Below are 14,291 nucleotides of genomic sequence, written 5' to 3'. Positions count from 1 at the left end.
GTAAAGTTTCCTAAATATTATTCATTCTAGTCGTTTCTCGTTATCTAATATCGCGTTAATATAAACTTTAGGTACAAACCAGCGATAAATTTTGCCATAATTTGTCGTTATTTATTAATTATCGAAGGTACTGAATCGAGATATACGAGTTTGTGGATATATTAACATCAAAATTCATTTAAAATTACAGTTTGTCAGAATATCTATTCATTTTTAAGTAGTATATCCGAGGCATTTAAATAAGCTTTGAGATTACACAAATGTATTGAAGTAAATGTGAAGAATGAGTGATATAAATTAGTCCTGTTCTTGGTCAGATTACAATATATGTATAATGTTAAGTTGACCAACCGTCCTCCCTCGAAAAGTTTCCTTCTTTTTGATATTTGAAGATTAATCTGTAAATCTCCATATTTATTGATGCCGAGCCGATTCGTAATGTGATGTGATGTGTTTGTATTTGACACGACGGTTCGTCGAGGCTTGGTACAGTGCAGAAAACACGATTATGAAACGCATGTGCTCTGCACAGGAGACCTTGAGAGAGTGCGCTGCATGCAAGTAGTTTTGTCTACTTCTTACCGAAACACAACACGACACATACGCATGCAGTAGAGATTATTATAGTGTATTATTGTTGCAATGAATAAAATGTTACTTTTATTTACAATATTTTTTCAATATTGTAAATAAAAGTAACAATTTATGTGTGTCCTCCTTTTCATTGTAAAAAAATTGGTCACCTTAATAATGTATTTTTCAAGTTAAAATTAATAAAGAAATGCGAGTAAACTAACAAATTATCTGACATGTGGGCAATTGGTATTCTGCAAAGAAAGGAAAGATTACTCTCGGGGGCAAATGTGCGGATGCTGGTGAGCGAGAATATGTGGTGAAAAGAGGTGACGACGTCTCGCACTCTTCTTGTCTGTGCAGTCGTAATAAACCAGAGCGAGAAATGGAGAGTGAAATGTCCTCCTCTCTTCTCATCATATATTTTCACTCGTGTCTTCGGAGTCGCACGCTTACTTCGGAGACGCGACCTCTTTGCTTTCGTACAAAAATTCAATTAAATTAAGAACCTAAGATATTAGTAATGCTAACGATTTTATTTTATAATGAACTAAAGTGACCGTATTTGTCTGTCGGTCAAAACGGATGCTTTTCGTGTATTCCGGTTTCGGTATATTCTGCCTGGCCTTACCTTGCTTTGCTTTGCACTTCACGATTCGTGCCCAGACTGCGGTGAGGTGATGGGGCCGAAGCTACCGGAGAAGAGGAGGGTGACCGGTTTTTCTTTTTTTTTTGTTTTTTTTTTTTTGGATTGGTATCTGTTTAAATGTGTACCAAGACGTTTAATTTTTTTGCTCGGCAACCTTGTTAGTTGCAAATTTATATTGACGATTGACTGTGGTCGCAGGTGGTCCTACCTAAATATTAGCTGCTATTATTAAATCTTTCTACTTTGTCGACATTTGGAAATCTTATACCTATTAGTATTAGAGAATTTATCTAATCTGTAAATTTAAATTAATTAAAATTAGATTAAAATAAAAGAATTCTATACATTTTAAATAAAGTAAATCAGCCTAGAACATTTAATTCACACAAATAACCAACTATTGCAGAATTTTCTGTAGTGTATTAAAACTAGAAGTTAATCTATTTATTACGTATTTTGGACTAGACATTGACAGAGTTACTATCTTATAAGTATGTTAATAATTAGAATAATGTTTAATTTAATTAATAAATTTAGAAATTCTACAAAGAAAGATTTTTTTTTCTAGAATAGGATTCAAATCCTGCAAACTGAATGAACGTATTAATAAATTATGTCAAGTCGATCTTTGCTTCCGGACAAATATGTTATGTAAAGTCGTTACGCTCGTATAAGCATACAAATTTTTGGTACAAGATCTAATTTCCAGGATGGCAATTCTGATCACCTAAAATCTAATGATGGCTAGATGACCGAGGCAGTAAAGCCATTAGTTTGTTGCTTGGGAACTCGGATTTAAGTCTGGGTTGGGAATTTTGGAAATTTTTTGTGGGTAGTCTGTCCTGGATATGTTGGGCCGATCCCTCGCCATCTGGATGCTCCCCGTTGTGGGACATCTGAAATATTTCAATAAATATTCCTTTATGCAGTAATTCAAATTATGTTTATAAAAATTTTGATATCAGAAAGAGTAAAACATTACATGATGCTAACTAATTTTGATATTTTATTTTCAGTTTGTAATATGGATATATATTACATATCTAGATTTTTCTTGTATATATTAATATTAATCAAAAATACGAATTTTAACGAAGCTACAGTTAACAATAAAGAAGAATCGTTGGCACCGTGTCAGATTTGTAAAATTCTCACAAAATCATTTGAAAAGGTACATTTTAAATTTTTTTAAAAAATTATACAGTATTTAAAATGAATTTTTATGTTAATTAAAAAGATAAATTAGTCTACATTACATTTATTTTGACTTTCTAGGGTATAGAATCAACAGTAAGAGGAAAATTTGAAGGTGGTGATGCATCTTGGGAGGAGAGTCGTTTAGGAAGTTATGCAAATAGGTGACAACATAGTTTTAAATTTATTTTTGTAATTATTTATTTATTTATTAGCATAACACATATCTTGAATATTGGGTGATTGTAATTAAAACTTTAGCTGTTCAAATCTCTCTGTAGAAAGAATTATTGGGTAAATCTCAACCAAATTTAGTATATATACTGTCCCAAGTATAGTTTCAATTTTTGGGGAAAAAATATTACTTTAAAATTTAGCTGCTAGAGTGAAATTAGGTATTGATGTCTTTTTAATATGCATATTATATATATTTTGTAACAAATCTTGGGTATGGAGGAGCCAGAAAATAATATTTCAATGCTATGAGAAATTGTCCAAACGTCACAGTCTTTATGTAAGATGGTAAGCACCCACATATCAGTTTAAATGTGTAAGCCTTACTGAAGCAACATTTTTTACATAAGAGAATGATTAGCTGATTGTTTCCAACATTATAGCTGGCACAATTATCAGTTCCAAAACATGCAACCATTGGTTATGGAACTACCTGAAAAGCCTCATTTATTGAGGTAATGTTTTAAACCTAGCTGTCTTAAAAGATAGAATTTCGCAGTATGTGCAACAACTCCACACGGATCAGTTATGTTCTGTCATTTCATTTATTGTGTAGCAAATGTAGTTTTTACAGCATGCAGATGGAGGGCGCACAGAGCATATCTTTAAGTAATCATCAACTTCACATTTCATGTCTATAATCACATTGAAATAAAATTATGGCATTTCGTTTCTTAACTCTCAAATTCATAACATATGCATTATGGAGAGTAGTACCATATTTTGCCCTAGCAGCTGAATTTTGAAGTAACATTTTTTTCAACAATTGAAACTGAATACTCAATCAAATCTCAACCAAATCTGGTAAAGTATATATACCAAATTTGGTTGAGATTTGCCCAATAGTTCTTTCTTTAGATAGCTCTGAACATCTACTCTTTAATCATAATTACCCTGTAAATTTTACTTAATATTTCATAACACAGAATTTAAATCATTATTCAAAAACTTGATTCAATGATAAGATAAGTCATGTCTGAAAGATCATCACTTTTGATTCAGAAATACAAATAACGTATTTACAAGTACTGTAGAAATTCAGTTATCCAAAACTTCAGATTATCTGAAATGGTTTTAAAAAAAAAAAGAAAACTAGAATGTGTAATGTTGTACATACCATAGAGTAAAATACACACAAAACAAAGTCTTTACGCAACTAGAAATTACTACATCATCTGTTGAGTGTAACAACACAAAACTAGGTCATTTACATAACATTCTTAAATTTTGGGTAAATTAATTTACTTTCAAATACAGTAATTGCATTAGAGTATCTGTAATTTGTGAAACTAAATTCACAGTGCTTGATGTACCACAAATGAGTATCTGGATTATCTGAAATACTCCTGATCTCATCAAGTTTCCACTGTATATACTGGGTGATTGCAATTAAGTACTCATATTCAATTTTGTCTGGAGAGAGATTTATAATCCAAATGCCAAGTTTGGTATGATGACGTTGCAGGATGTAGAAGATATTTCTGTAAAAATTACCAAAACTCTCCACTTTTCATGCTTCAAACAACAAAAAAGTAATTTCATTGTGGGGACACTAAGAAATATGGTTTATTGAGAAAACGTTGCAAGTTTGGCAGCCTCAAAAGACAATATCAGGCTGCATATGAAAAGCATCACAGAAAGGATTAATTAAGATTGGCCATCAAACACACTGTTCATCACCTTCGGGATTTATGCCTTTGGAGTGGGGATCACATTGAATAGTATCCCCTGCATCACTAAGGTCTCTGTATAACACAAGTGTCTTGCAAAAATAAAATATTTGTTGCCTGCAATGCCAAAAATGCCATAGCAGCAAGCATTAAAAGAAATGAATTATAAACTTGAGGAGGTCCTCAAGGGAGCTAAGATTACTCCAGTCACATATGTCCAAGTAGCAGGCTCAAAAAGAAAGGAAGTCAAGAGAGAAGTGCTGGTCCAACCATATTATTAACTTTCTATATAGCAAAAATGATAATTTCATAGACAAATACTCTCCTGAGAAGTTTCAAAATCACGAGGAACTTAAATACCAACTAGGACCCAGAAATAAAAGCTCTACTAACTGGGTTATTGAATTAGATCCAAAGATACAGAAACTTATTGCATTAAGGAAAGTGAATTTAAAATGGTTGAGATGCAGCATAGATGATTTTATATTTATCCTACAATGTTATAATTATTGCAAGCTTGGATATATGGAAAAAGACTGCCCAGATAAAATTGTGGCAATATGCCATATTAATGTATATATTAGATATAAGTTTAGTTTTAAGTTTTCTTTCTTCTTTGTTCTTCCTTTTGTTTTCTCAAATTTTCTATTAACATTCCTTCCTGTGGGTGGGGTAACCCTTTCCACGAACCACATTAACAATGGGAAGTCCCTGAGGCTACTAGAACGATAAGAAGGTTCATTCTTGGGTCGGACTCTCGGTGAAGGTAGGAGTGCAAAAGTTATGCTCCTGCTTGTCATCTAGAAGGATAAAGGGAGACGAAGGTGGCCTACAGAAAGAGAAAGGACCTCGCTAACATAAAGAGAGAGAGAGACAATGTCCCTGTATAAGGAGAATCTTCGAAGAGATTTGAAAAAGATCAGCGAGAAACGATTTAGAGTGGTTCCCCACCAGAAGATCGTCAATACCAAACAGAGAACCTGGGTATTCCTTATAACCTCATCTATCATACTAAAACTTCTTGCTATTCTTTCTTTCCTTTTTAGTTTATAATTTAGTGTAAGTTAGTTGTAAGATTAAAAGTCCGTCTTTGTTTATTTGTTTGCAAGCGCATTCTTTTGTTCTGTATTTTTCGCCCCAGTTTGGGATATTGTATAACATTAAGAGTTGGAATTTTGTATATTGCTAATCATGTGAAAAAAAAAAAAATAATAATTGTTGTTATTTTTTTGTGTACTGCCTCTCGTGGACTATTGTACACTCGTGACTATCACAAAATCCCTGACTGCAGCCAGTGCTTGCAACAGCATAAGTTTAAAGATTGCCAAATGTAAAGACCACCAGACAGTACACAAACTCCACAAAGGATAAGTGTGAAGGTTGGCCCCATGTCCAGTTTGTGTACACAGGACAAGACCAAGATAATTTTATGCCGCAGGCAGTCCTCCTTGTGTGATGCCCTTAAGATTTTCTTATACTTAATTAATATCTAATTGTAAGTTTAAGTATTTTTTCATATTATTAATAATTTCATAACTTCAATATTTCTACTTACAATTTTTATTCATTCAGAAAAAAGAAACAAGTAAAAATGATTACAAAGAAAAATGTTTATTTTACTCTATAATTTTAATTTAATCAATTATAATTTAGATATACAGTGATACCTTGGTTTTTGTCGATAATCCGTCTGAAAACAATCGGCGAAATCCGAAACAGAGACAATTATTTCCACATGAATCAATGTAAAGCTAATTAATTTGTTCTAGACACTCCAAAATACATACCAAAAACACATTTTATAGAGAATTAATATAGAGTTAAATACTAAAATCAATAAGAAATTAATATAAAAGACTAATTAGCATTCAGATAAGAGCAATGGAATTGTTTGGCTAGACACGCAGGATAATGTCTTGTAGAAGTTAGTTGGACATGAGCTTCTAGTCTATATCACCCTGTGGTAAAGTGTGACGTAATTGTCATGTAATAGTAGTTGTATGCATTTATGATGGTCGTATTGCGGGGAATAATGCCTTCCAGGAGGTCTGTTTAAGGGTAACTGGCCCCTATTCAGGCATTAGAGACGTGGAGAAAATCCAGAAAACTCCACACAGCCAGCCCATCCTGGCAAAGCGCGAACCCACGATCAAACTCACAGTGTTCAGGGAATGGAAACTTTGGCCAATGGTGGGCCGTCGTGGGGTAATGCTCACACGACAAGAAATAACGTCACACTGAGCTAGAAAATGTGTGAGTTGCCCTTTGTTTTCGCAAAATTAGTAGCAATATCACTTGGGCATGCTGACAAAATCTGAGGCAATCGACGAAAACCAAAACTGATTTTTCACAAAAAAATCAACGAAAACTGAAACCAATGATAACCGAAGCCAACAAAAAGTGAGGTATTACTGTATTTTTTTCTTTTGGTTTTAAATTGAAAGAGTTTATTCTTAGTGTTTATTTTCTGACCAACAGCATTTTTAATAGATAACAAGACTAAAGAATTTAATCTCTCACTCCTCATTATCATTGCTATTTCTAAGTGATAACTTATACATATTACTTTGCTTTCCAGATTCCAAATTGATCAGGCTACCATACCTGCATTAATTAGTAAAATTGGTGGTGATAAATAATTTGAAATTGCAAAAAAAAAATTTTAAACTGGCAAAATGGTTGCTGATTTTTAAAAATTTTCCCAGCAACCCCTGTATCTATAAGAGGTATTGTTAGTGATCTATGGCCTCCCACCTATTGACATTATAACAGAAGAAACGAATAAATATAAATAAATAATTGCTTAAATAAGTTGTTTAAATAGAAGTTGAATGTAATAAATATGAATAAATATATAAATAAATAATGGATATATATTGACCTTGCTGAATCAACACACCCAAGGAAATCATATTCAGACTAAATCAGACTTTCTAAGCCTGAGAAAACCAAATAAATATTACATGGTAACAGAATCAAACAACAAGCAGACTTGTAATATTGACTTGTGCATGGACAGCTTCAAGAATGAGAACAGAACTGGGACTGTTTCCTCTGTCTTTACCAATTGTACCAGAATGGAAGGAAAACAACTGTGCCTGGGGAATGAATGCAGTATCTTCCAAACTGAACTGCTGGCTATCAAGTAATGTGATGAAAAGATAACATCACAAATTAAAATAGTCATTCAAACAGATAGTAGGATTGTCCTTGAAACTCTCAAATCTTTTCAAGATGATAATACTTGATTGAATTTAAACATCTCTTGCAAGAAGACGGGAAGTAGTATCACAATGGGCTCTTTTTTGTTGGGTAAAGGCACACATCAGCTAGACGGAACAAGATGGCCAATGATTTGGTCTAAACAGCCAGGTGAAAGATAACATAGATCTGCCTTTCTCAACCTTTTTCTATTGTGGTCTCCTTTGAGCTTTTCTCAATTTTCATGGCCTCTTTATTTCTTTTTCTTCATTATCATATGATTTTCATAAACCAACGTATATTTTCCTAAAATACATATTTCTCATCGATACCTATCAAATGTATATTTTCTTATGTTTTTAGCGATTTTCAAGTGAAGTTGAAAAAGTAAACAGTGATCACAGCTTATATATTCTTATTTATATAAGAGTAATTTAGAAAAAATAAGAAAAATTAAACATTGAGTAAATAAAAATGAACAAAAAAATAAAATATTAAAAATAAATTACAATAAAAAAAAGAAATGACATAAGGAAAGTAATGAAATATAATCAGTAAATAATAATAAATCAATCAAATGACAAAGTAAGTGTATTAGTAATGAATAAGGAAGTTTATAAATAAATTTAAAACATTTTATTTTTGCATTTTTAATGTGAACCTTTGGCTTAATATTCTTGTACAAGTTTTCTTATGCCTGGTTTGAAGTTGGACAATGTTAAACAAAGAAAATCACACTGCAACATCCAGTCTGTTTCTGGTTTTCATTAAGGAAATGACTGTTAAATCAATGTTTAACCAAGTATGTGGACAGAAAAGCAATTAAAGATATTTCAACTATTTGAAATAATGTTAAGATGATAAATGGGTATTATTAAAAAAACTTTTCAGACACAAGCAAATATTTAACCATTTCAAGTCAGTTTAACCTCTTCTGTATAGTACATAGCAGACAAGAACTGTTAAATTCTCAGTTCTTTTCTGTTCCATTATTGTGGTGCAAAGGAACTTTTACCATGTTTATTAGAAAGAAGCATCAGGTTCCTTGGAACAAGGAATTTCTGGAGAATGGAAGCATGCTGAAACAACTCAGAGATGGCTGAAGATGTGTGTCTGAAGTTGCAGTTGAGAGCATCTGCCAAATGTTTGTCCAGAGTCTGATAAAGCCAATTTGACAAACTTCCTGGGAATTGCAGATTTCATGTGCAACTGTGCATAAGGTTCTACTCAATTGGTTGCATCTGTATATTTATAAGCTTCAGATTCTGTGGGAGATAAAGCCAAATGACAAACAACAATGACAGGAATTTGCCATTGACATGCTTCACTGAAATAAAAGAGATCTGAACTTTCTGTCAAACATTCTGTTCCCTGACAAGACAACTTTTTAAGTTTCTGGAGCCATAAACAGGCATAATGTTTAGTTTAAATATGGGGACCTGAGAATTCTCATTGTATCAGAGAACATGCACAAGACAGCCCAAAAGTCAATGTCTGGTGTGGTCTCATGAGGAACATGGCTATCAGACCTTTTGCCTTTGTGGAATACACTGTCATAGGCAATGTATATCTGGACACACTACAGCTTTATGCCTTTGCTCAGCTGGAACATCTGCAGCCAAATAGCTTGTTCCAGCAAGATGGTGCTCCACTTCACTGGTTGCTAGATGTCTGGTGAGTTCTGAATAAAACATTTCCATGTCAATGGATAGAGTGAGATGGACTATGGCCTTCACATTTACTTGACATTACGTCTCTGGATTTCCTTCTTTGGTCTATATCAAGAACAACATTTACAAAAATCCAGTGTAAAACTTTAAAGATTTTACTGTCAGTATTGTGGAAGCTTTCAGCATTATCATTCCAGAGATGTTACAGAGGACCTGGGAAGAAATCGAGTACAGACTCGATTTCTTATGTGTCATAAAGAGAGCTCATGGGGGTGTACTAACATACATTTTTATAAACTTGTAGTGTTGTATGATTGATATTTGTTAACACTGTCAGACAGATATTTGTTAATAAACATATCATATCTTTATTCCTTATGTCCTGCAAGCACATTATTTTTTGGGCATTTCATTGTAGATACCCTGTACTGTGCCGTAATCACACAAAATAGTCCATTACAACATATCAGATTTCACATTTATTAACAAACAAAAACAAAATGATATACATCATAACACATTGCTGTTCCAAACATCCACAACATACATAAATACAATCAATGAAAAAATTTGTAAATATTCAGAAATGCCCACAAAATCAAGTGTCTATAGAAAATGAATAAGGTACTTATTGTGCTATTAATCCTATTTTGCACTGATGTCATATCACATACACTCCACAAAAGTCTTGAAACGTTAGGGCTTCATAACAGCACATACATCATGCTGCAGAAGGCTGCCATATTAAACATGTGTCACATAGTCAAAAATTTCTTAAACACAGATACATACACAAAAGATTTTTTCTGTTATGTCTTGACTTTGATCTGGCATAGCCCTAGGCACTGGCATACATACCATGTAGGAACACTTCGTCAACACCATAATAAAACACTTTTGATACCAATCCTATTACTAATTTAATTAATTAAACATAAATTAAAATTACATTGGTTTAAATTTTAATTAATTTGGTTTCTATTAATTAAATAATTAATTAATTAATAAGAACCAAGGGTGATTGTTGTGATCTTTACATGTTTTATTCAAATAGCATATTTTGAATGTAGAAAAAGATTTTTGTAACTAACATGTAGGGAAAGAATAATAGAATCCAAAAATTTAAGATATTTTTGTAATTTTAACACAGTATATTTACTATTTTTCCAAACCTATTTGTCAGTTCTTTCATTTAGGAAGTCACACTTGACGAGCAGACTTTTTGTTTAATTACAGAATTAAACAAATTTCTGTTGGTTGAGTGTGGCTTTCTGGATGAAGAAATTGACAAATAGGCCAGAAATATTTTTTCTGGATAGAAAATAAAAAGAGAGGTGAGTGGAAAAAAAAAACAGTAGCTTGGTTTTTCATTTTGACACTTTCTGCCCTGTGGGCACTAAGATGGCCTTTTTTTCCAGGCCCATTGTGGGTTCAGCTGGGTGGTGATGGACTGGGCACAACATGTTCAGGACAGATTGCCCAGAGTGGAAGCTGATACCCTTACTGCCTAATTCATCTGGCAGGTAACAGATTTGCTTATTACAATCACTTTGGAAATCACTCATAGTGATAACAATAACAGTCTGATAACATTAGGCTGGATATGTAAGTAGGACTATAATTACTGGAAATTCTAGTTTTATTGACTCTGATATTAAAATGACAATGTTAAAGCAATTAATAAGAAAACTTTTAAAGTGAAGTTTTATTGAAAATGATAATAACTGCTTATTGTAATCAGAATTTATATAAAGTTTTTTTAGTGATTTTAACTTGTGTGTTTTAAGACTTACTAATTCTGATAACACTAAATTGCTGAGAATAATATCCATAATTCCAATAATTAGATTTTACTTTACAGCCACATCCGTTTAATATCACATCTGTAGGACTGTTAGCATAAGGTGACATTAATTGGAGTACAATAGAAAAGCTTGAGATTTAATTACACCAGTGCAGGAAGGCCAACTGTATATGTCATATACTTGCCATATACACTTAATAAACAACTAAGATACATTATCAAGCACACAGTTTATTACATATACTATAATCAAAAAGTAAAAAAAAATTTTAGTTGCCATTTCTTTTATCATAATGAGAATTATACAGTTCAATAAATCCTTACAGTGTACTTTGCTTAATAAGAATAACTAAATGAGGGTACAGTATAATTAGTATTGCTAATTCTGAAACTGAAAACTGCTAAAGCACTCACAAAAACTGCAGTTTGGACAAGAAAACTGTTAGATTTCACACTTAAAAACCATTAAAAAATACTCATAAGTTATAAATCTCATATTTTGTTATAAATTAAAAAGATGTCAATAGACAATGCTGATAACACTTTGCTGAGTTGTTTGTAGCTGCAAACGATGTGATATTAAATGGAATATTTAAATCCACAATGCACCAAATACCTTGATATCAATCAACTTGTGCTAATAGGCAGAGCGATATTAACCAGAGAAAAGTCTATTATTTACGTATGGGGGTTGGCCAGAGATAAGAATTTAAAACTGCCTTTTGCCTTCTTTTAACAAGATAAAATGAATGTAATGTAATAAAAGCATTATATTTTCCATAATAAAATTATTTTAAAAAGCTTAGAAAATAGATACGTATTTAAAATGTAATAATGGTGGCACATCCAGGATCTGAACTAGAGAGGGGCACCTCATATTAGTTTCGAGGAAGTGGGGAGGGAGAGTGAGATTTCATGATAGATGGCTCTAGTCTAGTCATAATATTCATTATTCAAACTGATACTAAATTGATATGACTGTGCTGTGTGTCAATTACTATACTATAATTTTTCTTCTAGGGAGGGACAGCTGCCCCTCCCTGCCCCTCGCTGGGTACGCCCTTGTGTAATAATCTTATTGAGTGTTTAGGAACTACTCATATGATTTGACTGTAAGAAGAGGCTAGTGGTATAGAGTAGGGAAAGAATGGATGAGTGGATGAATCAACAGAAAATAAGGCAACTCTTGCATGGAGATGTACTGTAAAATTGCTAAAATTGCCATACGTGGGTTGCTGTGTGGTCTTATAACCTAATTATACATAGTAAACAAGTGAGAGATGCCTTGGGTTTTGTTTTACTTTCAACACAAGTGACCTTGGCCAGAGTGAGAGCTGGTCAGTGAACTTCACTTTAATCTTTGACACACCTTAGTGAGAGATGTTTTGTCATGTAAATTTGGACAGAAAGTGACCATGTTCAACAGTTAATGAGATAAAAGTTAATTAATTTATTATTATTATCATATTTACACATTGATGTTGCTAAGTTACTACAGAGAGAGAGAGAGTTATATTTGGCTCCTAGGTACAGTACCTTCAGTTGATATCCATGTCTACATCTTTGGTAATCCAGCATCTTGCAATTAGTTCTGTCCTCACATTACTCTGGTCTCTACATTACGGCATTTACATCCACATATTTATCTTCTCCAAGTGAACATCTTTAAGTCAACTCTTAATCTGCTACCCAGATGAATGTTCCTTATTTTAGTCGCAGCACTCCCCCTAAAACGATCATTCAGACATTTTTACTGTTTGTATATCCAGTTAGATGGATGACAAATCAATATCTTCCTAATAATGAATGATTATTTATCACCATCACCAATGGAATGCCAGCAAATGTCACCTGACAATTACTATAACAAGCACTATTAAAAATAATAAAAACGCGATTAAGCTTATTGCTGTAAAGTAACTTGCATTTTTTAATTATCAGAAACCTCATTTATGATTTTTATTTTACTAGAATTTTAACTTTAACTTTGTTTTAAGATTTATTTAATTTTATAATCATTTTTAGCGAGGTTCGATTAGTGGAGATTCAAGAAAAATTATGTAAAGATACAGATCAGCAAATTCAGGTAAAAATTAAATTTATTGCTTTTTCATATTTATCATTAATATTTTTTAAAATAATATATTTATAAAATTGTTAGTGTTTAGCACTGGCTGATGAGCAGGAAGCAGTTTTAGAAGAATGGTGGTTCCATAAAAGAAATTCTACACCAGATCTCTATCAATATCTCTGCATTGATAAATTAAAAGGTATCAGATATCGACAACAATCTGACAAATAATAAGACATTGTGAAAAGTTTTGTTAATTAATTTTATTACAGTTTGCTGTCCAGATAATCATTATGGGCCAGAATGTAAAGCGTGCCCTGGAGACATAGCTAAACCTTGCAGTGGTCACGGTCAATGCAAAGTAAATCCTTTAACAGTTAAAAACTTTAATATTAAATTAAATACATAATATTCCTTTTAATATAGGGATCTGGTACCCGCAATGGATCGGGTCAGTGTAAATGTGACGAAGGATACACCGGTGAAGTTTGCGATAGATGTCTAATTGGTTATTACGAAGAAACCACAGATGACGACAACGTATGTCTAAAATGTGACAGGTCGTGTAAAGGCCACTGTCGAGAAGGTGGTTCAAAAGGTTGTGAAGTTTGTGCAGATGGTTATAGATATATAATTGAAGATGGTTGTATGGGTAAGTTACAATATGAATCATATCATGTAAATTTAAGAATGATAATAAATTTTTATATTAATTTATGTTTTATTTTGATGTTGTAGAAGATAATCATAAAATTAGCTATTGAAAAATGACATTTATTTATCAGATTATCAGAAATAAATGTTTCTTTTTGGCAGTTTCATGCTCTTTTACCAGAAATTATTGTAATAGTTTAATCTTTGCGGTTTGTATGATGAAATACATATGAAAATTAATCAAATTAAAATGCATAATGGTTACATGTATTATTATATAGAATATACATAAACTCTTTAACTCTCTGTTTGAAATAACTCTGTTTTTTTATTATATTATAAATGAGAAATTTGTGTATTTCCTGATAATCAAGAATTGGATGCTTTCACACTATGACTAAATGTGTTACTTTCTTTGATCTTTGTAAAGAAATTTTTGGCATTCAGACTATTTCTTATGGGAATTTCTTAGAGTTTGAAATGTAAATTTCTAGTTTTGAATTTTATATCATTGCATTGGTGTTATACTTCAATTTGTGAATTATTGGCAGTGTGGTATTTCAATATGGAA

At 32.2% G+C, this 14,291-nt stretch overlaps 2 protein-coding genes across 2 annotated transcripts in view; one reads left to right on the top strand and one right to left on the bottom strand.

The window, feature by feature from the left end:
* Grip (Glutamate receptor interacting protein) overlaps positions 1-14,291 on the bottom strand; it is a 330,265-nt gene that overhangs the window by 249,388 nt on the left and 66,586 nt on the right. The gene's annotated exons all lie outside the window — the stretch shown is intronic.
* LOC136974451 (cysteine-rich with EGF-like domain protein 2) overlaps positions 1-14,291 on the top strand; it is a 30,159-nt gene that overhangs the window by 74 nt on the left and 15,794 nt on the right. Inside the window, exons 2-7 of the mRNA XM_067269357.1 lie at positions 2,239-2,393; positions 2,498-2,580; positions 13,021-13,081; positions 13,157-13,265; positions 13,339-13,427; positions 13,493-13,718. Of these exons, the coding sequence (XP_067125458.1) occupies positions 2,247-2,393; positions 2,498-2,580; positions 13,021-13,081; positions 13,157-13,265; positions 13,339-13,427; positions 13,493-13,718 (715 nt within the window). The 5' untranslated portion in view covers positions 2,239-2,246. The remainder of the gene's footprint in view (positions 1-2,238; positions 2,394-2,497; positions 2,581-13,020; positions 13,082-13,156; positions 13,266-13,338; positions 13,428-13,492; positions 13,719-14,291) is intronic.

This window comes from Centruroides vittatus, unplaced genomic scaffold (assembly GCF_030686945.1).
Source record: "Centruroides vittatus isolate TY-2023 unplaced genomic scaffold, ASM3068694v2 contig_349, whole genome shotgun sequence".
In the NCBI taxonomy this organism is placed as follows: Eukaryota; Metazoa; Arthropoda; class Arachnida; order Scorpiones; family Buthidae; genus Centruroides; species Centruroides vittatus.
The sequence above is the reverse complement of the archived record's forward strand: the minus strand, read 5'-3'. Positions and strand labels throughout refer to the sequence as shown.